This window comes from Numida meleagris, chromosome 3 (assembly GCF_002078875.1).
Source record: "Numida meleagris isolate 19003 breed g44 Domestic line chromosome 3, NumMel1.0, whole genome shotgun sequence".
In the NCBI taxonomy this organism is placed as follows: Eukaryota; Metazoa; Chordata; class Aves; order Galliformes; family Numididae; genus Numida; species Numida meleagris.
In genome coordinates, this window is record NC_034411.1 from 3,131,964 (window position 1) to 3,154,885 (window position 22,922).

Genomic DNA, 22,922 nt, shown 5'->3' on the forward strand with positions numbered 1-22,922 from the left:
AGGTGCTAAAAGTGTGAGTATCTCATGCTGGCTGCTTCCAGAGCTTTACTGTCACCATCTGGGGGTGAGTGTTCCTCTGGTTTCTCCTCTCCCTGTGTCTTCCTCTCCTTCCATGCACCAGCCCCTTCTTCATGTTGTGCTGTGCCCAAAGGAGCTGTGACAAACCCTGTTGAGTTGGAGGCTAAAGCACCCCAGCTCCAAGCAGAAACTAAGCTACCATAGCAAAATGACCCAAATTAAGGTATTACAAATAGCTACTCAAATCCTCTTTCTGTGTCCATGTTGTGTTCCTTTTTTTTCCTTCCTCTATCTTAAAAATTGCTCCTGCTCCCTTTCCCCTCCGTAGCGGGGTCAACTATATGCTGCCATCCTGATGCAAAAGGCTTTTTCCACTCTGCACCCATGAAGTCCAGAGCCCCTTCAAGTACTTTGTTCCCCAAAATTTGCAAGGCCAGCAGCAATGGGGAATGGAGCCAGACGAAAGCGCTCCTGTGCTGCAAAGGCTGACCCCAACAGACCAGCTCGTGCCGTGATTCCAGAGAGGAAGGAGAGGCTGAATGCCTGTTCCCAGGCCCTTGGGTGACGGTGGGTGCCTGCTGAATGCACTCAAAAGCCAGAGCTGCACAGAAGGCAGGCACCCTGGGCATGGCTGGAGATGCCAAGCCTTCCCGCAGCAGCTTCAGTGCAGTTTGCTTCTCCCCTTTAACCCGGGCCTCCAGCGACACGCGCCCTTCCCTAGCTGCTGATCACTTCAAGATGTCAGGAGCTGCTCTGGAGCACGAGAGGCGGCGAGGGGGGAATTCAATCCCTGTCACCAGGGCCTGGGAACACACAGTGAATAAGCAGCTTTGCAAGTCAAAGCAGTCTGGAAGTGATTTATTCTTTTTCTTTTTCTTTTTTTTTTTTTTTCCTTCCCCACTGAATTTCAGACATTTTTTCTTCCCAACTGAAAAAAGATTTCGGACCGGATTTCATATGGTTCCTTTCCTTCTAACAGCCTGAGAAAGGCACGTCCTTTCCCAGCTCCCATTAGGAGTCACACGCGAGGAGAAACAAGTTGTTTCGCTGTGCCTCTTGGCATCACGTCCATTCCCATGGGGTGCTGAGGTGTCCCCAGTGCCATCAGCAGAGCTCAGCCCTGCGCGGCTTTACGAAGACCGTAGGCAACTGCCAGAAAGTTACACTTGTTGCGGGAGTGTTAGGCACGGGGAGCAGAAAGCCTGCAGCACAGAAACACGGAGCTCGGGCAGGCCGCCCGTTCCCAAAGCCCAGCCCCCTGCCGCTGGGCTGCTCTCAAAGCCCTGTTTGTGTTGGGGCACGCGTGTGTCTCCTCGTCACCCCCCTGACCCCCCCAGATCTCCTCGTTTCGCATCACCTCGTTCCCTCGGGGTACCGCAGCCCGGGGCTGTCTCCGCCCCGTGCCGAGGCGGGAGGCGTGCCGTGCCGTGCCGTGCCGGGCCGAGCCGAGCCGAGCCGAGCCGAGCCGCCACGAGCCGTGCGGGGCTGCGGAGCGGGTCCGGTGCTCGGTGCGGGGCCGGGATGGGCGGCGGGCACTGGGCGCTGCTCTGGGCGCTGCTCTGGGCGCTGCCCCCGCCGCGCTGCGGGGCCGCTGAGTTCGGTGAGTCCGGGCCGGGGGGGGGCCGGGACTGCGGGAATGCGGGCAGCGGCATCTCCGTCAGCCCCTCCCGGTGGGCAGCGGGACCCCGCTCTTTTTGGGAGGAGGGAAGTGATTTGCCGTCCTGGATTTGCTGTTGGGATGTGCCCCGGTAGCGCTGGCCGAGTTGGCTGCGTGGCTGTGCTGCCCAAAATTGCTGGAAGCGACGCGGTTCGTGGCACCGGCACGCTGTTTGTGGCGCTTGGTTACTTGGAAAAAGCAATGCAAAGAGCCAGACGTGGTCTGGGGGCTTAAAAGCGAAGCGTGGCTGCCCCACACGAGCTGTTGGGGGTCCGTGGTCCATCCCAGGGGGCTGGATGGTGACCCGGTCGGTGGGAAGATGTGCTGCTCAGCTGGGATGGTAGTGAGATCATTTTGCTTTGGGCAGGGGGGAGTTCACAGCGTGGGCTGTAGCTGGGGGAGCCTGCAGTATCGCAAACCCACCACTGTTTTCGGATTCAACAGCAGTCTTGGAATGCGTCGCACAAAAGGGGTGTGAAGCCCAGGGTCTCTTTAAAAGCCAGGTGTGGCCACAGGGCAAATCCATCTCGGTCAGCTCTGGTGGGCAGGATGGAGGCAGCGGGCACGGCAGGTGCTCCCCATCCCTCCTCAGGTCAGGCTTCTGTGCTGCACGGATGTGAGGATTCACTTCAACAGGTGCCCAGGCAGAAAGCTGTTGTCTGCAGGTGCATTATTTCTCTTAATACAGGAGTACAGGCGTAGGGCATTTGGGGGCACATCTGTGCATTTTCTAACACTTTTTTTTTTTTACTGGGATTGCAGTAGGACAACTTACTGACTCCCTCATGGGGTGTGCAACTCCTCATTTGTTGTTTTTATCTGTAGTAAGGCATCGTGCCTCTTTCAGCAGGCAGACTTTCTGCTTAGGCTCCCTTCTCCGGGCTAGTAGCAGAGAAGGCGCGCAGGATGCTGAGCATCATCACTGCTCTGCCACCTGCCTGCCTGCTTATCCTGGCCCTGGGGTCTGGGCTTTGCTAGTGCTGGAGTTTTGCTGCCAATCCAGGTACGTTGAGTGGGCAGCATCTTGCTTGCACGTGGAGTTTCTTCCATATCAGCTTATGCTGCTGCAGGGCAGTGGGCACCCAGTGGGCACCCATACACGTCTGCTCCCAGCTCTGGGGCTCCAGATTTTGGGGCCAGCCTGAGTAAGCGGCCCTGACCACGGGTGAGTCTTTGGAGATAGCCACACCCCAAATAACTGGGGATGGAGGGGTGCTCAAAGGGGAGCTCTTCGTTCAACAAATTCCTGTTGTCAGCATGAGTCAAAGAGGAAAATATTTCATTCCCGGGCCAGCAGATACCTCTTTCCACTTCATCAGTGCAGAAATTGAGGCTAAGATCCCCTTTGCTTTCCAAAATTTGCCTTGAACGGGAACGCAAAGGGAGAGCTGGTGATGGCCAGAAGCTGAGCCGGCCCAGAGGGGACCCTGTGAGCAGTCCCAGTGCCACCAGGCAGGCTGCGCCGAGCCCCGCAGCGGAGCAGGATCGCCGCTATTCCCATCAGGCACCCGGCTTTCCTTCATTCAGCTGGGGTCAGTCCTGTCGGGACGGGAATGCCTCCAGCCTGGCTAACCTCCTCCAGGAAAAGGGGAGGAGTTCTCTGCATTGCTCACTTGTTTGTTTGCTTTTCCCCGATCTTTTCTGGGGGGTATCTGGCCACTGCAAAGCCGGTCACCTGGCCACTGTGAGTAAATCGAAGGAGACTGCCTTTAGCTGCAGTCACGTGGACTTTGTGTTGCGAGATTAGGAAGTGTGTTTGAAAAGCTTAGGGTCTTTTTTATTTTTGTTTTTTTTCCTGAAAGGGAAACCCATTGTTTTGTGTGTTAGCCAGGGAGAGCCTTTCTCTTTCGCCTGTCCAACTTCAAAACTCCTCTCAAGTTCCTGTCTAGAAGCACCATTTCTTGGGGGTTAAAAATAGCGAGCAACTTAGCAAAGGAATACATCCAGCCTCAAAATTAGGTTGTGTTTCTTGGCTCTCTGCAAAGAACGCCAGGCTCGTGCTCTGTTTCTTACGATAGTAATGACGTATCTTTAAAACCTGGAGTTGCTTGATGTTTCAGGATGCAGACCTGCCCCAAAACAAACGCAGCCAAGCTCGGGTTGAGCAAAAAGATTGTGTTTTCTGCCCACAGCGTTGCTTTTGCCTTTTTTTTTTTTTTTTTTTTTTTAAACATTGCAAATAGCTTTTTTGGAAGAGGGAAATTAATGGAGATGAAACTCCTGTCTGGCATAGTGCCCTCACTTGCAGCAAGGGAGATTTACGGATCTGCTCGGGATTTCTCTATGCCTCCAGAAGCTCAGAAGTGGCCTTGAGAGAGCACCTATTTGTGGGGTATTCTCTAGATCGTCTCTCTTCAAAATTTGTTTTGGGGGAATGACTGTTTGTGGAGCTGCTCCTCATCTTGTTTGTGGCTGTGCGGAATGCACGAGGAGGGAGGCGGAGGGCACAGCTCAATGACTCTGTGTGTTAAGTGGCACGTAGGTGGGGGAAAGAAGCCCGCAGAGGGAGCTGGCAAATTGTCTTCTGTTGGGAAAATGTCTGCAAAAGGGTAGTCTGGTGGGACAACAAGGCTGCATAGCGGGCAGCTCCTACACACCATCTGAAGGCACGTCTCCATCAGTGCAGTTATTTCCCCCCAGCATCTGGGTGAGGGCAATTCCCAGCAGGAGCAGCAGCCTGACTGGCTCAGCCTGTCTTTTCCGGAGGCGCAGCCACAAAGCTGAGTGGTTCTGTGCCCCGAAGCACCGCACTTGCCCTGTGCTGCCCATCCCTTGCTGCCCAGCTCACCCCGTGCTGGGGACAGAGCAGCTTCAGGAGCAGAAAACCTAAAGCCAGCCCATGCAAATCCTCTGCGGGGACTCCTTCCCAGCTGGAAATGCCTGAGATGAGGCCCCTGAAAGGGGTTTTCTGAGTCCCAAATTCCTCCTGCCGGACTCCAGTCCCCAGGGCGTGATCCAGCACAAACAGCTCCCGCCTCTCCTCTGCTATAAGAAAAGCACAGCCTGGGACTTTCTGGGTTGCTTAAAGGTGCCTTTGGAGGTGCTTCTTGTACATGTTCAGTCCTAGGACAGCCCCCAGCTCCCTGTTTCCTCCCTGGAGCTCCTACAAGAGGTGTCTCAGAGGTTTTGAATCTTTTGGGAAAGTTTCTGGGTGACAGTGACAAACCCAAGCTCTCCTCTTGCAGGTGATGCTGGCGGACGTGGAGGCCTGCAGCCCCTCTCTGCAGGAGCCCAGCTGGCAAGGCCCCTGTGGGCTAGGCACCACCGCCCCAAGCGAGGCCTCACCAGTGGCCACTGGCCTCCCCAGGGCACGAAGCCTTCTGCCAGCTCCCTGGGACAGCTGAAATTTAACCCCACGGTGGGACATGTTGTGATAAATGAGCTCAAGGATGTCACGTTTAACTGCTCCATCAAAGTACCTCAGGTGCTGCTCCGGCCGGACTCCTCTGGCATTTCCCTGTGGAAGGACGGCAGGGAGCTGCACACGCTGGACCGCATCGCCACCAGCCACTTTGAGATCCCCGACGAGGAGGAGGTAGCCATGACCTCCACCTTCAGGTAACTGGTGCTGTCCTGCAGCAGGGATGTCCCCAGCGTGGTTCCTGTGGAGGGACGGCTGCCCTGCAGCTGGCAGGGTTGGGCTCCCTAGCCCTCAGTGGCAGGCTTTGCACACACAGCATCTGTTAGCTGTGGGCTCTGGGCTTTCTGGTGCTGATTTCAACCCACCTCTCACCTATCTGTGTCCTCAGTGGAAGCTGTGTGAGGGGCAGCTCTCCCCATCATAGCCCTCACAACCTCGCCCTTCTCTCTTGTAGCATCCGGGCTGCTCAGCGCTCGGATAATGGCTCCTACGTCTGCAAACTCAACATCTCTGGCGTGGAGATTGCATCCGATCCCATCTTGGTGCAGCTGGAAGGTGAGCTGGAGATGGGCAAGGCCAGAAGTGCCTGAGGAGCTGCCATGTCTGCCACAAACTGGGAGGCCTGGGTGGGAAGGGACTGGATGGCAAAGCCAAGCCCGAGTGTGGGGTTGCTGTTGGAGCCGTGCTGCTGAGCTCTCTGAAGCTTTTGTTTCTCTGCTTCACATCTGCGCAGGGCTCCCACACTTCATTCAACAGCCTGAGAAGCTGAATGTCACCAAGAACAGTCCCTTCAACCTCACGTGCCAAGCCGTGGGCCCGCCAGAGCCCGTGGAAATCTACTGGTTTCGTAACAACGTCCAACTCAACATGAAGCCCTACATCTCCCCGTCAGTTCTGACTGTGCCAGGTGAGCCCAGAGGGAACCTATTCCAAGGGAAGAGGATGCGAGCATTTCTATGAGTGCTGGATATCCTGGCTGCCCATAAGGCTTAGCTCTCAGGCACCTCTGTGAGGACTTACATCCTTGAATTTAGATTCGAGCCCTGCAGTGCACATGGAGTGTGCTCCTGAGAGTAACCCTGCTGCTGTAGGTAACCCTGTTGGCCTCCAGTATGCTGCTGCTCTTGTGGGCTGATCCTCTCTTAATGTCTCTGGAGGACCTGGATATTGCCCCTGAGCAACATCTCCCTGCCAGCCTGGTGAAGCATAGGGAGAAAAGTCCTCTGTGATACAAAACCCAATGTGGTTATGCTGTAGATGCAAAAGAGAGGAAGGATTTCTCGATTTGCTCATGCAAAGGAGACCACTAGCCAATTAACAGCCAAGCTGTAACCATCTCATCTTGGCATCCAAAGGCAGACTTTAAAAGGCAGTGAAAGCCGGAAGAAGTGACTAATTCCTCTTGGAATGAATCCGGTTGGCCCATGTTAGATTGGGATTTTTTTTGGACAGTTCCCTCCGGGTCCAGAAGCCCTGTCACACTGCCACAAGTGCCACTTGGTAAGTCCAGGACACTGCAGTGAGTCCTTTGTGTGGCAGTGGCAGACAGGAATTTCACTAAAATCAGAAAGGTATTTCATTAAAATCATCCCTGGTAGTCCTAAGGTTTTAAGCCTTAGGCTTTAGGTACAGCATTGTGTGCTGATGCTGCCAGATTTGGTGTCCAAATGTCCTTTCTTCATCTGTGGGCTTGGGTTAGTTGGTTCGTTCTACTTGTACAACTATGGGAGGCTGTTTACCTTCCACTGGAGAGGAAAAGGCTGTAAAAGCAAGGCTTGGACAGTATCCATGAAGCAATGGCATGTGTTGATATGATAGAACAGGCTGGTACGTCGTTCCCTGTCCTCATTTCCATGCAGGGATGGCCACACCCTCCCCTCTTTGCAGCCGACCTCCCAGCCAACTGCTGCACATCCAGGTGGATGAGCTGCCAAGGCAGACGACTCTTTCGTGCACTTTCATGCAGTCTGCTGAGCTGAATTAAAAATGCTGGGAATGCTGCACACAGCTTGAGCCGCTCTGTGAAGGCAGCAAGTGATGCACTCCGAGGCACCCGTGCCATCATGTGCACAGCAGGGATAGCCAAGCACCTGCCTCAGGCAAACATCCTTTGCAAACATCCTTTGTATGAGACAGAAGTCCTGAGTGCTGTTGCTTGCTGGGTCAACTCGCAAAGGCCATGCTAACACCCAGAGGAAACCAGCAGCAGTCTGCGCTCGGGTATTTCCAGCGGGCGGACCCCAAAAGCAGACTTTCTTCCTTCTCAGCCGGGAGATTTGAGCAGGCTTTGAAAAGTGGTCATCTGATTCAAACCGTGGTGGTGGGCTCTTCTGCTTTCTGTCTTTCCCTTTTTGAACGCAAAGCAAGTGCTTACTCAAGAGGTTGTGCAACGATGCCGTAGAAACGCGCTGTCCCGTCCTGTGCGCTGGTGCTGACTGCGCACATGGGCTCGCGGTGTGGAAGGTGGTGAGTAGGTCTGCACGGGTCACCCTCGGCCAGCCAGCTGCCAGCCAGCAGGACAACAAGTGGTGGAGAAGAAGAGGTCCTTTGTGTCGCTGGAAAACAATAGGGTGACATTAAAACAAAGGAAGCCACAGTTTTTTGGGGGGGGGAGCAACAGGTGGAGGGTTGGTATGATTCGGGCATTTTGCGTAGGTGCAGCAAACAGGTCCTTGGTTTTTCCCCTGCAGGTCTCAATGAAACAGCACTGTTCAGTTGTGAGGCTCACAACAGCAAAGGGCTGACTGCTTCCAGCCCCGGGCAGGTCAACGTGAAAGGTGAGCGGGACCATGGTGTTACCTTTACCTGCTGAGTAAAGATCTGTCCATCAGGAGCTGCCCTGACCTCCACACTTCCCAGCGCTCATTCTATACCAGCTGAAGGTGGCATTTTTAGGATTTGCACGTTTATTTTTCCCTGTTTGAAAACGATATTTAAAATCAAGCAGGTTGCAGGTAGTAGCACGGTCACCCAGTGCTGTTTTGTTGTTTGGAGCAAGCCTAGCCCTGATATCATAGCCGTGGGAGGAAACACCAAAAAGCACATTTGAAAGTAGAACTGTCGGACCCGGAGCAGGTTTCGGAAGGGTTGTATCACTCTTTTCCTTCCTTCACAACCAGGGCACCACTCACAACTTTCCATAGGAAATGGTGTAAATTCTCGACATTCCTAATGGGAACCACTCCAGTAATGCACGGAAGGTGTTCCCCAAAATATGTCACTGCCACTAAGCAGTGCAGAGTGCTGTTTCAGCTCGCAGATATGGAGTACTATCAAAACAGAGTTTTTCTACTTCCCTGCCCAGAGGTCTAAAATATCTACGATGCACTGATACAGGATACTGCTGCGGCTCTAACCTGGACAGTTCCTGGGCTTCTTGCACAGTTAAACTGAGCCCCAGGAGCTGCCTGGGGGAAGCCAGCCATGCCATGTCTGTGCTAAGGCATAAACCTCCTGAGCTTGTACTAGGCATGTGGGCTGTTGTGCTTTTGCACAAACCTTCCTGTGGCCATGTGCCCTCCGCTGCTTACCTAACCCCCCAGCACTATGTGTCCCTACCAGTACAGTCCCACTGCCTCCCCTGAGCTAGGCAGAGCTTCCCATAGCTCACCAGCTCAAGAGCTGACTGTGCTCGGCTTTTCCTTACAGGAATACCATCTGCACCAAAAACTGTGCGTGTCCTAAAGAGAATGGCCCACAGCATTGTGATCTCCTGGGTGCCGGGCTTCGATGCGTTCTCTGCCTTGAACATCTGCAGTGTCCAGGTAAGCATGTGGCCCCTGCCTCTACAACCTGGATGCTCAAAGGCATCGGTGTTCTTTGATGTGAATTGGCAAATTGAGCTGGACTTTCTCAGTAGTTTTGAAAGGGGAAGCATGAAGTTAAGAAGTGAAAGCTGAAGAGTAGAGTTCCCAGGTGCTGGTAACTTAGGCAGCTGGAGCACCACTATGGTGAGCAGGAGGAATCAAAAGCAGCTGCAGTGGGCCTGGTGTGGGCTGCTCACAGAGTGTGGCTTTGTTCTGCCTGCTGCCAGGAGAAAGTTGGCTGAAAGGTTTCCTGCAGAGAAGCTGAGTGGAAAAAGGGCTGTGCTGGGTGCCACCGCCCAGACAGCTGTTTGGGTGGGCAAAGGGAACAGGATGCAAATGCTGGTCCTCAAGTTGTGAGTCATTAGGGGAAAAGGTCATCTCATCTCACTAGAAATACAATAGACAACTGAGGAGGGAAACAGGAACCTCTAAATTGAGGTTTAGAGCTCTCAGTCAAGACAGTTGGGTTGTCAGATCTCTTCATAGAGAGATGCCCAGAGAGATGCTCTTCGGGAGGCTTCCTGCATCCTGAATTGCTGCTAGCACGTGCTTGTCCCTACTTTTACCTCCTGACCAAACACTTCCCAGATGTGGCCTTCCTGCTGGAGATGGAGGCTTCTCTCAGCTCTCCACTCCTGACACCTTGTGAGTACTGGGAAGGAGCTGAGGGTTGTCAGTCCCCTGGACAAGCTAGTGAAGCCATCTTCTTGGATTCAGGAAGCCCTGCAAATAGCTTTTGCTTGCTGCCTGCCTTTGGCATTCTGGGTTTCACAGTCCAAGCCCACTGCTTGCTCTCTTCTGGGTATGTTTTCTGTAATGGTTAATCTGTACTCTGGTTCAGGCAGCACACAGTCTGTTCTGGGATGAGGAGCAGCCATTGCCAGGAGAAATCCAACACAGACTGAGTTCAGCATAGTGTGGCAGCCAAAACTTCCGCATTTACAAACCCTCTGTACTCATTAACCTTCATGTCAGAGCAGTCCTTCTTAGGCTCTTACACCGAAGGTCCTGTCTCTCTCAGGGCATTACAAATTATGTGGCTTTAAGGATATCACGTGAACTCTCACTGGTAGGAAGCGAAAATCCCCAGAAGCCTGGGTGGCAGTGGTGACAGCAGAGCTCCAGCTCCCAGCCTGCTCCGGTGCCCTCCCGTAACCCTCCGACAGCCTCCCACCAGTCAGCGCCCTGTTAGTGCCTGTGGCCGAGAGAAAGGCTGCGCAGTGCCAGGAGCCAGAGGACAGATTGCTTCCTCCCATTTCCTCTCAGCCATCTCCCCTGTTTCTACGTGACATCTCCTCTGACCTCTCAGGAGACAGAGGATGTTGGAAGGCAGGTAAAAGTGAAAGGAGTCGCCGAGGGGAAAGGTACCTGAGCTAATATTAGCGCCATGTCCACCGCCGCATTCCTACTGGGGCTCAGGAAGTGGGGTGGAGAGCCAAGGAATTTCCTATGACTTCATGTTCATGGTCTGTCAGTAGGAAATAGCCTTTCAAATTGGAAAACAAGACATGATTTCTGGCAAAAACACAGCCGTGACTAAGCCTTTTCTCTCCTGTCCCCTTTGATGATCCCCTAGCTTGGGTAGCATGGCCCATCGATCACGTAACTCGTTTCTGAGCATTCTGGTGCTTAAAGCAGGAGCTGTTCTTATCATATCTGGCAAGTTCAAGCCGTTAAAGTTTGTAAAAAGCATGTTTTTTAAAAAAACACCTTAGTCTGATAGACTCTTTCCAAAAAACAAATATGGGTTGTCTTCTGAGTTATGGCTCACGCCAATGTCTCTCATTCTTGCTCTTCCCCTCTCTTCTGCCCACCGTCCCGGTGAGGCTGCTCTTGTGGGGCTTGTTGTGCTCTGACAACTTTGCTGACATGTGTGGAAAGCAAAACAGAAGAGGAGACACTGAACAAGCACGTGGCTCTCACGCCTGACCGGAGCAGAAGCTCAGCGTCCCAGCCCCGCTTCTGGGGTCAGATCGGCCCGGTCAGTCCGTGGCAGCACCAGCTGCAGTGGAAGCAGGTCCTGGAATATGATGAAATGCTTTTCCCTGACGTGAGCCTTCATTCCGGCCCTTTAAGGAGTTTTTTCAGCCCTGATACATTGGAAAAAACAGTTTATCTTTGTGCAAAAAACATGACTTGTTTCTAATGCATTTAATTCATCCATTCCGTTAAATGATCATAGAATCATAGAGTGGCTTGGGTTGGAAGGGACCCAAAAGCCCCCCCAGTCCCAACCCCCTGCCATGGGCTGGCTGCCCCCCACCAGTTCAGGCTGCCCAGGGCCCCATCCAACCTGGCCTTGGGCACCTCCAGGGATGGGGCACCCACAGCTCTCTGGGCAACTTTCTCTGGGTAATGATGGAGTGTAATGAGGTCTGTGATTGGTCTTTCTACAGGGTTTCATGCGAGGGAAGACTGTGCTAATAAACTGAGGTCCCTGTTGGGGAGAGAGCCTCTAGAGCTCTCCCAAGGCACAGGCTGTGTCTAGACCTTCGTCCTTAATGCCCTCGGCTGCTCGGTTCCCCATCGATTTGACTGATGCTCCTCTGAGGCTCTGTACACTCTTGGCTCCCACAGTGTCTGATAGCAATAAGTTCTGTGAATAATGATGTGCTGAATGAAAACAGACTTCATCTTGTTTGTTTGAGACTCGCTGCCTGGTAATTTCACTGGGTTCTCCTTCTGCTTCCAGTTGCAAGAAATAGCAAATCATCCATCTCTCCCTCTCCTTTCCACAGTTTCACACATCTCTGCCATGCCAAGCTGCAGCTCTTTCTTCTCCACATTCATTTGAGACCCAGCGCTGGGTTCTGAGCATGGCCTGCTGTCAGCTTTCTGCTCGGTGGGGATGAGGCAGCATCCAAGAACGAGGCCCTGGTGTTGTTTTGATGGCTCTGGATCCTGTTTACAGATGTAAAATCCTGCTGTGCGCCTCACCCTGCAGGTTGTTGCTGACTAATCCCTGTTTCTGGACTGATTTTTCCATTAAGGTCAAGGAAGCTGTTCCACGAAGCAATGTCTCACTTCTGCTCTTTAACACGTCGGTGCCTCCCCACGTGTATCACATCCAGCAGCTGTGGCCCATGGCAGACTATAACATCAGTGTTTCCTGCAAGAATGAAGTCGGTTGGTCGGCATTTAGCCCCTGGATAACCGCCAGTACCACGGAAGGAGGTAGGAAATGAGTCGCTAGCACTGAGAAGGGTTTCCCCGCTTAAAGCACGCTGCTGTGCTTTGTGCAGGACCGCCTGGGAGAGATGCTGGTCCAGAGTGATGGTTGCATCACTGGTTGGTTGGGACACCACCACTTGGACGGCTGGGACATCCTGACTCTCAATCGGAGAAAGGAAATTTACCCACGTGTGATCACCTGCTGGAAATATTAAAGGCTATTGGAAAGAGTGGATGCTGTCTGGCTGAGCTCCAGCTCGTTTTCAGCCCGCCTGCCACATCCCTCAGGGATGCACACGTCCACCTACCTCCCCTCACCTTATTTCTCTTTGACTTCTGCAGCTCCAACTACCCAGCCGCTGAATGTCACGGTGTCGTTCAACGAGTCTGGCTCCTTCCTGGAAATCCGATGGGTGAAGCCACCCCTGGAGAGGACAAATGGGGAGCTCCTGGGATATCACATCTGGCACACGTGGCAGGACTCCAAGGGGCTGGTAAGTCACCGGGGGACTGGGGAAGAGTTCAAGCACAGAGAACCCACGGCACTGAGTTTTTAAGCTCAAGGAGCATGTTAGGGCAGGGGACCTGTCTGCAGCATGTGAAATCATTTGGCACAGCCTTGCTTGCCTTCTCCAGGCTTTGGGACATCTTTGGTACTGGGCAAAGCAGCATCAGAGACGGAAGACAAGATCCCATCCGAGCTCTGTCTGTGGCCAAGGAGCCTTTGGATAATTGCATGGATGAACCCAGCCATCGCCTTTGCGCTGTGGTTTGGTCTTCCTCTGTCCCAGGCCAAAAGCACAGAGAGGCACTGACGACCTCAACTCTGTGTGGAAAAAGTGACTCATGCTCTTTTTTTGTAAGATGCTGCATTTTCTGTTCTCCTTTTATGCTTCTGAAAAAGAGCATGTATAGATCCAGACTGAATGAAGTCAAGGAAACAATATTATGGTCTTGTGACTAGCATGGAAAAAAAAAAATGCTGACACATTTGTCATCTCTTAAGCAGTAAGTAAAAAACAAGACGTGCCCTTAAGCTCTGGGAAACTTATTATTTTTTTTAATACAATTCCCAAGTCAAATGCTTTGGCAGTGAAATTTCTGCTCAGGACCTGGGTCAATTACGGTTCTCATTCATGCTGGCTTTCAGGAGGCTAAAAAACCCCTCCAGTGTGGACTGAGCTCAGATGGGAAGTAGGTAGCTCTGCAAGGCAGTTATCTTCCAGACGACCTTGGCTTTGCAGATCAAAAGGTGCAGCTATGCTCACTGCTGATTTGTTTTATCAGCTCATGGGCTTTCTGGAAGGCAAAAATGCCTGTAAAGATGTCCAGAGGCAGCCAGCCAAGGGCAGGGGCCAGCACTTGTTTTCCTAAGGGCTGTTGCAGAATTCAGAGGCATGGGGATGGGGTAGGCTGTGTCACATCCCCTCACAGAGCATCTTGGGGCTGGCTGCAGAGCTGGGCACCCCGGTGAGCTGCTGTGGTCTGTCTACTGGAGCTGATGGACAGACAGACTGAAGCACAGGAGCAATGCGCTTGTTGCCAATTGCCAAAAAATAAGTGGAAAAGCTCTGGTTTTCCAGACATAAAGCCTCTGAATTTTGGCTCTGGAGAGGTTGGATATTAAATGCTAGATATCCCCTGCTTCTTTTCTCCTTCCTGTGCTAATGGCCCCACAGAGCACAAGTGTAGTGTATAGTCCTGCCCTTCTCACGTCAGACTTCCCCCCAAATAACAATCAGTCTGAAAGTCCTGGCACCAGAACTGCGGTGGGATTGTGGATTTCTGTGTCAGCAGGGCCACCTGCAGGCCTCTTTTTCTCCACAGCCAGTTTAAAAACAATTTTTAAAACTTCAAAAAGTTCTGGTTTTATTTTTAAACCAGCAATTCTTGCTTAACCCAAGGCCGCAGGAGCTGAGACGTGGAGGAATTCCTCAGCTACCGCAAGACTCATAAAAATCATTAAATTTGGCAATTCTGTCCTGACAGAATGGCTGTCTGCTTTGAAAATGTGCTCATACTCTCCACGATCTGTTTGGTAGCTGTTGGGCTCCGTCCTCAAGTGACACAGCAGGGCTGTGGGAGATGTTAAAGGATCCCGGCGCAGTTTTAGCCCGGTGGTGGGAAAGTGACCTCATGTGCATTTCCGCTGAAGGATGCCATGAAAGCAGAGTGGTTGGAGAAGAGATGTTCCTCAGGGCAGTGTCTTCTGCTAGTGCCTGTGGAGCTCTGCCCGGTGCTTGTGAGTGTTTCACATCAATTTTGGTGGCCTTTTTCATGAACGGAAATCAGTTCTGATTTTCTCCTTGCCCAGCCCTGCTGCCGTTTTCGCTTGGCCATGTGAAGCCGAGCAGCAGCACGGAGCCAGGCTCTGCCGCTTCCAGCAGCCTGCCAGATGTTTTGCACATCACAGGGCAGTTGCTTTGCAGCTGGCAGCCAGCGAGGAGCAGAAGCAGGCACTTTCTCAGCTGCTTGGCCGAGTCACAAGAAGATGAAGAAACAACCGGGAATTTGCAGGAAAAGAGGATCACTTGTGTTTTTATCAAGGAAAAAAAAAAAAACCTGTGCCACGAAACACATTGACTTCTCTAATGTCGCCAGGCAAGGAAACACGCTTTTAAAGCTGGGAATATTATTAGCTTGACATAAAACCAGAAGATATCTGCCCTAAGATTTACTTTCTGTGGCCGGGTACTGGAAGGATGAAGCCGAGAGCGCTGCGATGGGAAGCCATCGGGGCAGTGCCATGTGAGGGAGTGGTGGTGGCTCAGGGGCTCGTGGGACTGCCTGGCACAGGGCTCACAGAGCTCGGGTGGCACCGCGGGGCCATGGCCATCTGCCAGACACAGAACAGAGCCCGTGCTGTCCCCGCGTGCGTCAGATCCCCACGCCGCGTGGGACAGAGCTGCAGCATCGCGGTGGCCCTTGCTCCAGCTCCTGGCAATCAGGAACACAGCCTCAGGCGGAGACAGCGTAACTCACACTGGAGAAGTGGAGGCTGACATTTAGAACACCTTTATGGCCGTGGAATGGGGCTGATGCATGTAGAAGTGAGAGAACTGGGAGAAGAAAGGTGTTTCAGACCCTGGTGTGTGCAATGCCTTTCCTCCTCCCTTGCAAGATGGCTTTCTTGCCCCTTTTCTGGCTCTGTCCTGCTGCTTCAGTTGATAAGCAAAGAAATGGGAGACAGAAGCACTGAAATGGGAAACACCTCTCAGCTCCTTTCTAGATCTCATCCGGTCCTCTCTGGGCTATTATTCTCCATAAATAGCTTGCTGCTCCTGCGGTATTTCCTCTGGGCTTCCAGAAGCGAAGCCATGCAGTAGTATAACAAATTCAGCAAACCTCTGGCTTTCACTGTTGCTGTCAGCCCCATCCCATGCCTGTCTTCTCCTCTTGTCTCCAGCAGAACATCTCCTCGGAAGCCCAGCCTAATGCCACCGTGGCCATCCTGCCTGTGGTGGCCACCAACGCCACGTGCTCGGTGCGTGTGGCTGCCGTCACCAAGGGCGGCGCGGGGCCCTTCAGCAGCCCGGTGGAGGTCTTTGTTCCTGGCAGTGGTAAGGAGATTCCCATCTTTGTGGGTGGGAGATGCTGTCGAAGCACACAGTGTAGGCTTTCCTTGACTGGAGTTAGCACAGATCTGGCCAGAGTTGCCTGCTTACCATCACACTCTGGCAATGCCAGATGCTGTCCCCTTTGGCCAGGCTACCTGGATGCAGCACCAAGAAATTCATAGAATCGTAGAATCATTACAGTTGGAAAAGACCTCTAAGATCATCCAGTCCAACCCACCCCCACCACTACCATGCCCACTGACCACGTCCCTCAGTGCCACATCCCCACGGCTCTGAACACCTCCAGGGACGGTGACCCCACCACTCCCTGGGCAGCCTGTGCCAGTGCCCCACCAACTTTCTGAGAAGGAATTGCTCCTAACACCCAACCTGAACCTCCCCTGGCACAACGTGAGCCCATCCCCTCTCGTCCTGTTGCTGTTACTGGGAGCAGAGGCCGACCCCACCTCACACAGCCTCCTTTCAGGTCATTGCAGAGAGTGATGAGGTCTCCCCTGAGCCTCCTCTTCTCCACACTGAACCAGGGTTGGTTTCAGCCACTGGGAGATGCTCCCCTGCTCTCCATGGGGTGACTCTCATTCATCAGCTCTGCTAACATGATGTTTCCTTAGGGTTAATAACCTCAGCCCCCTCTTCGACACCAGCATCTGGGAACACGGACTCCTTTATAGTAGCGCTGGGCTTTGTCTGTGGTACGGTTGCTGTCGGGCTGATCCTCTGCTTGTCTGTGGTCATCCAGAAAAGATGCATGGAAACAAAGTACGGGTAAGGCAAAGGGAGAGCAGCTGGTGTGGTGCTCCGGGCTGGGCAGGTGGCAGGCACAGGGGCAAGGCCAGGCTGGGGAGCTTTGCCCACTCTGGATCCAGGGAGAAGGCTCCTGCCTCCTGCAGCGTTGTCATTTCCCGTTTTTATGCCAGTGAGAGGCACAGGGGAACTAAGTGTAAGACGGTACTTCCCCTTCCTTCCTTAGCTCAGCAGTGCACCTTTTGCTTAATTATTCCTATTTTTAAAGGGAAGTAAACTTGGGCAACTTAGTATGGGAGGTGGCCTTGGCATTTTGACACAGTGGAGAGGGAACAAAGATGTATGATGCCTTGTGGCCTAGAGAAACCCCTCCTGCCTCATCACGCACCAAACCTGTCTTGGTCCAATGGCTGAGTGCAGCATCAGTGTCCGCAGGGCAGAGACCACTGGCCCACACTTAGTGACGTTTTTAGTAGCACGGACAAAGGGCTGTTATCTGCTACAATAAGCCAGCACTGCTCACTCACCCCTGTGACTTTCTATGTGGCATTTAGCTGCCCTGTCCTATTATTTGTGCTAAATAATTGTGGCGTTATCAGCTTTTCTTATAGGCGGTGTCATTTGGATGCCCACTGCCAAGTGGAAAAATGATATAATAGCTCCTTTGGAAGTGGATCACTTCGCTAAGGGAGCTTATTGAGCTGCCTAGGGAATGATGTCTTTTTGGTCCCCCATGGCATCACCTCAAGCCCAGTCTGAAAAATGGTTGTATGTAAGAATCTCTTTTCTGACCGGTGTAACATAAGGGGAATCTCCATGTCCTTGCAGTTTTTGTTTCCCTGAGCTGGGCCTCTGCACTGCCCTGCTCCAGAGGGGTAGCACAGCATCTCCCAGCAGCATCCCCACTGTTGTTCTGGGGTTGTGGTGTACAGCTCCCGTGAGTTTTTTTGGCAAAAAGGTCGTGGTGGCTAAAGGAGCTACGTGCTGATGTAGAGCGCCCACACGCTCCAGCTGCACATCGTGCAGAGGAGGTCGCTGTAGGAAGTGGTAGATCTGGGTACTATTGCTACCAGCCCAGGCTGCTGTAAGACTAGGAAATGAGTATCCCATTTCCTGCCCAGAATGCCTCTGTGACTCACTCCTTTGTAGATCAGCCTTGGTTATCAAGTAGATGTTTTGATCGGACATTGTAGGCAATGGCAATGATCCAGTGAGAGGGAAATGAAAAGGATCAGAGCGAATGTGCATTTCCTCCTTTGCTGCTGATCTCATGGGTAGCTCCATGGTCACCCGTGCCCACAGCTGAGGTTCGCTGAGCAGAGGAAAAACAGCTGAAGTGGCCTCGCACACTTTCTATCCCACCAGGAGTGCCTTCAGCAGAAACAACTCGGAGCTGGTGGTAAACTACACGGCCAAGAAGTCCTACTGCCGGAGAGCCGTCGAACTGACATGTGAGTGTTCTTTTCATCCCGATGCAAGGAGGTGATGGGATAGCAACAGGCAAGCCAGCAGGGAGTGGCTGTGCCCAGTCATGGGCCTGATTCTTCCAGTTCTTCACGTGTCTGCCAAGCTGGGCTTCCTCACCTGGTTGCCTGTGAAATTCTAAGGCTCTATCTCCAGCTGCCCCTCCAGCAGGGCATTAAGGGAAGCTCAGCTGCTACAAAACTATGAAACCTCACCCCTCGGTCACCTCTCTCTGTACCATGGAACACCCTGATGCTGTAAATGGCAGGCCTGCAACTGAAGTCTTCTGAGTCTGAACTCCTCTTCCCCTCTCTTGCAGTGGGTAGCCTGGGCGTCAGCAGCGAGCTCCAGCAGAAGCTGCAGGATGTTGTCATTGACAGAAATGCCCTCAGCCTGGGGAAGGTCCTGGGAGAGGGTGAGTGATGGTGCTGCGGGGGCTGGGGCTGGGTGTGTGGCTGGACTGATGGGGCAGGAACCGCTGCTGATGCTCACATCATCGCCTGGCCACAGGATGGCAGAGTGTCAGGCTGGGAATTTGGACCCCTCCATTCATGCCTTTGTCCTGCCACAAGGACACAGGCATTCTCCTCTGCCTTCTGGGGACAAGGTCTCTGTCTCAGAGCATTTCAGATCTTTGAGAAGACAGTGCTGTCCCAACAGGCAGTGTGTTGGGGTGTGGGTTAAGTGCTTGCTTCTTTCCCACGGTGCAGGGGAGTTCGGGTCGGTGATGGAGGGGCATCTCAGCCAGCCAGAAGGCTCCCCACAGAAGGTGGCTGTCAAGACCATGAAGTGTAAGTAACCCTGGCCTTGCAGAACCTGATGCTGTTTGGCACAGCAGGTACTGGTGCTCCTGCCACCTCTCTCTGGGGCTCTTTCTGCATCCTGGAACTGTTCTGTAGGGATGCTGGCCTCCTGGTGCTAGCCAGAGAGACATAGCTGTGGCGGGCGATCTGCTGAGCGGATGCTGGGCAGCAGAAGGGAAAGTGTGGTGGGATACGGGGGGAGATGTGTGGGTTGACTCATTTTCCAAAGGGTGACCATGGTGGCAGTCTTTGCTGATCTCCACTGAAGCCCTGCTGGGAAGGGACACTCCTCTTACAGCCAGATTTGTCTTGAGGAACTGGGAGATGCCAGGACTTGTCTCCAGCTAGTTAAGAGACCCCAGGGTTTTTGGGGATACTCATATCTAATCTTTCTTTGTGCTGTGGCCTCTGTCCACCCTGGCACAATGCTTACTGCATAAGTGGGGTGGGGCTGTGCCCTGCTTCCACGTGCTGCGTAACCCAGTGCTGGTGCAAACCTCTGGTGTGACGACTCTGTCATATTGGTGTTGCCTTACCCTTTACCCACACAGGAACTCTGCTGTGAAGGGATGTGGCAGCAGTGATTAAAGCGTTAAAGCTCTCAAGGTTTTAAACTTCCTGTTTTTACTTTGCTTCCCAGTGGATAACTTTTCCCATAGAGAAATAGAAGAGTTCCTCAGTGAAGCAGCGTGCATGAAGGACTTTGACCACCCCAATGTCATCAAGCTCCTAGGTACGGGCTCCCCTGGTTGGGCTGGGAGAGGCACCATGCTCAGGTCCCCCGTGTGAGATGTGTCCCCATGTTCCAGGTGTGTGCATCGAGCTGAGCCCCCAGCAGATCCCCAAGCCCATGGTGATTCTCCCGTTCATGAAGTATGGTGACCTGCATAGCTTCCTGCTTCGCTCCCGGCTGGAGATGGCCCCCCAGGTAATGAAAGCAGGTAGCAGAGGGTCCTATGCCTGTGAAGAGCAAGGGGTGACCATGCCTCTTTTAGGGGCACTGGGCAAAACCCGCCTTTGGTTTCGGGGAACTTCAGGAGGACTTGGTTGTAGTCCTGCTGCCTGCCTTGTTGGATGATGGTGGTGGCATCTGGCTCCACAAAAGCCTGCAGGATTCATGCTGTCCTGTCATGATGGGCTTGCTCCACACCACGACCCAGGGTCTTTTTCTGCAGAGCTGCTTTCTAGCCCCAGATATGTGATGTTAAGGCAGCCAGTGGGAATGGCCACAAGGAAACAATCTGTAGTGGAAGGCTTCATTCAAAAGTTGTGAAGGGAGGAAGCAGAGGTGCAAAGGGTATGCACCGCTACAACAAACCGTGGAGATACCTGTTTTGCCAGGATGGGCTGTTCTGGCCTGCCTTACAGCCTGGCAGACAGCGCTTGGTTTTGTTTCTGAAACAGTTGTCCCAGCATCTGCAGCTCCTGCAGGTTTCTGATTCTATAAATCTCATGGTCTGAGGCTGTCACCCGATGGGGATGAGAAAATCCGTGGTGGCCACTGCGGTGGGCTCCTTGTGTTCGCTGAGGCTGGCTGCCAGGCAGCCGCCCTGAGCAGGGGCTGGTCAGACCAAATGTGCTTCCCAAAGCGCCCGGACCCTCTGACCCACATCCTCCCTTCTCAGTTTGTGCCCCTGCAGACACTGCTGAAGTTCATGGTGGATATTGCCCTGGGGATGGAGTACCTGAGCAGTCGGCAGTTTCTCCACAGGGATTTGGCGGCTCGGAACTGCATGTGAGTTTGCTTTCCTTCTGTTTTGGTCTGGCTAGGTGAAATCCAGTGGAAGTCCCGTGGCTTTATAGTGCTAGGAATGAGCATACAGAGTGGGTTGCCTTAAGTGAAACCTCCCTTGGAGCCTCCTGGAGAGACGTAGCAAGGAGACCAATCTCAGGACTAGAGTCCAGAATTTGGCATGTCAAACTTTTCTTTCTTATCATTTTTTGAGCTGTAGAAAGAAGAGGCAGTCGTGTACGACGTGTTCCAAGGGCCAGCCTGATGGAGGCACGCTCACCAGTCATTATGCATCTGTCAGAAAAGCAGGCTTTGCCTCCCCGGGGCTCTCTGACCCTGTTTCTATCTGGCAGGTTACGGGATGACATGACGGTGTGTGTGGCAGACTTTGGGTTGTCCAAGAAGATCTACAGCGGCGATTACTATCGCCAGGGCCGAATAGCAAAAATGCCAGTGAAGTGGATTGCGATAGAGTCCCTGGCTGACCGTGTCTACACCACCAAGAGTGATGTGGTAGGTACACACGGCTGGGCAGCCAGAAAGCAGGAGCCAAGAGCTAGAAACTGATCCCTGAGTTGAGTCCTCCACAGCTGCGGCACTTTGTAGTGATTGTTGTTGTACCTTGCAAGTGCAAAAGCCGGATGGACTGTCAGTAACAGGCCATGCTGACCTTTTGTTGCCTGCCCAGCATCCTGGAATAAGTTTATTGAGTGGGCTGCTTGCCTGCTGTATGGCATTTCATATCATTTCCAATTTTGGGGAAGGCAGGACTGGAGATACAACTCTTAGCATTGTGCAAGAGCCCACTGGATGCTAGGAAGTGACCTTTCCCCATGAAAAGACTCATTCATTCCTCCTGGAAATGTCCTTGCAGCATGCTTTCCCTTTGTTATCACAGTGGGCATTTGGCGTTACCATGTGGGAGATAGCGACCAGAGGGATGACTCCGTACCCAGGGGTGCAGAACCACGAGATTTATGAGTATCTGTTCCATGGGCAGCGGCTCAAAAAGCCTGAGAACTGCTTAGATGAACTGTGAGTATTACATCACCGAGCCCAGGCTGCAAAAACCCTCCCACATCCCCGCTCCAGCTGTCCCCAGAAACAGAAGTTATCAGACACTGAGTTTAAATCCAAACGTTAATCTCCTGAGTTTTAATAAGAGCCAGATCCCAGAGCAGAGTATGATCCGGGGATGGAAAAGCATCTCCTTAACTCCAGGCAAAGCATTGTATGGAAATCTCCAAAAATATCCCGAAAGAAAGCAGTGTGTTGGCAGGGTTTGCACCGAAGGCTGATGATGGGCTGTCTGCAGCAAGTGGCTGGAGGTCACCTCACCGGGTCCTGCAGAGGTGGCAGCAGTGCCCTCTGCAGTTTGTGGTGAAGGAGTCCAACTTTTTGTTATCATTCTTTCATTTTTAAGACAGTTTGTTTTGCCCTGAAGGTCTTGCCTGGGGATGCTGCAATGCTTTGTCAACAGTTTAAGTGAGGGAGTGGGTTTCGCTTTGTTTTAATGCAAAGTGACTCAGGACTCACCCAGTTTCCAAGCAGGGAATCAGACCACGTACATCCTGAAGCCAAACGCTCAGCAACATCCTCCGCCACAGCTGCATTCCTCTCCTCGTTCCCAGGTACGATATCATGTCCTCCTGCTGGAGGACTGAACCTGCTGACCGACCGACGTTCTCGCAGCTGAAAGTTCATCTGGAGAAGCTTTTGGAGAGCCTGCCTGCCCTGAGGGGGTCCAGGGACGTCCTCTACGTCAACACCAGCCTGCCAGAGGAGAGCCCCGACTCCACCCAGGATTTGGGCTTCCCCCAAGCGGACTCTGACTTGGACCCCGGGGACATTGCTGAGCCCTGCTGCTCCCACGCGAAGGGAGCGCTGGTGGCAGTGGATATCCACGATGGGGGCTCGAGGTACGTCCTTGAGAGTGAGGGCAGCCCCACGGAGGAGGCTTACGTCCCGCTGCTGCCCCACGAGGGCCCGGCGTGGACTGAGGCCGGCACCTTGCCCGTCGGCAGCTCACTTGCACCTCAGCTGCCGTGTGCTGATGGCTGCCTGGAGGACTCCGAAGTGCTGCTGTGAATGGAGCCTGCGCAAAGCAGGGCGTGAATCGGGACAGAGAGATTTTATTTTAATAAACAGTCTTATTTCTTCTTGCATTCTTTTCATATGGGAGTCTGGCCCTTCCTGGGTGGAGATCACAAGGTGGTGAAATGCTCTAATGATGTTTGATGCACTGGGAGGCTGTGGGTGCTGGAACTCTCCCTGGCTCACAGGGCAGCCCACGTCTCCCTGAGGGCAACAGCTATGGCAGAAGTGGACAGCGTGGAGGGCTGGGGCAAACGGTGCTGCTCCCCCGAGGTTGCCTTCCTGCAGTCCAGGCTGCACTGGCACCAGAAGAGGTGGGATTTTTTATTTTATTTTTTACCTCTCTCAGCAATTTTAGTGTTTTTTTCAATGGGCAGTACCGTGGATGGTCAGGGCTGATACACAGCCCTCGGGGGGCATTTCATACTGTGATACACCCCTGTTGAAAACCACCAAGTGGAGCCCAAATGAGAGCACCAGGACCTCTGAAATCT

The 22,922-nt window shown here is 53.0% G+C and overlaps 1 protein-coding gene across 2 annotated transcripts; it reads left to right on the top strand.

Moving 5' to 3' along the window:
* Positions 1,461-22,499, top strand: MERTK (MER proto-oncogene, tyrosine kinase). Of its 2 annotated transcripts, none has more exons than XM_021391496.1 (19): positions 1,461-1,618; positions 4,861-5,233; positions 5,491-5,591; positions 5,770-5,943; positions 7,727-7,813; positions 8,685-8,800; positions 11,833-12,016; positions 12,356-12,507; positions 15,420-15,573; positions 16,203-16,356; positions 17,701-17,786; positions 18,119-18,214; positions 18,510-18,590; positions 19,243-19,335; positions 19,412-19,530; positions 20,228-20,337; positions 20,688-20,847; positions 21,233-21,369; positions 21,966-22,499. In XM_021391496.1, exons 1-19 carry the CDS (start codon positions 1,540-1,542, stop codon positions 22,420-22,422), a joined length of 2,913 nt encoding a protein of 970 aa, XP_021247171.1. In that variant the 5' UTR covers positions 1,461-1,539; the 3' UTR covers positions 22,423-22,499. The 2 variants fall into 2 exon arrangements, with proteins under 2 accessions (XP_021247171.1, XP_021247172.1); XM_021391497.1 differs by having other exon boundaries at positions 15,423-15,573.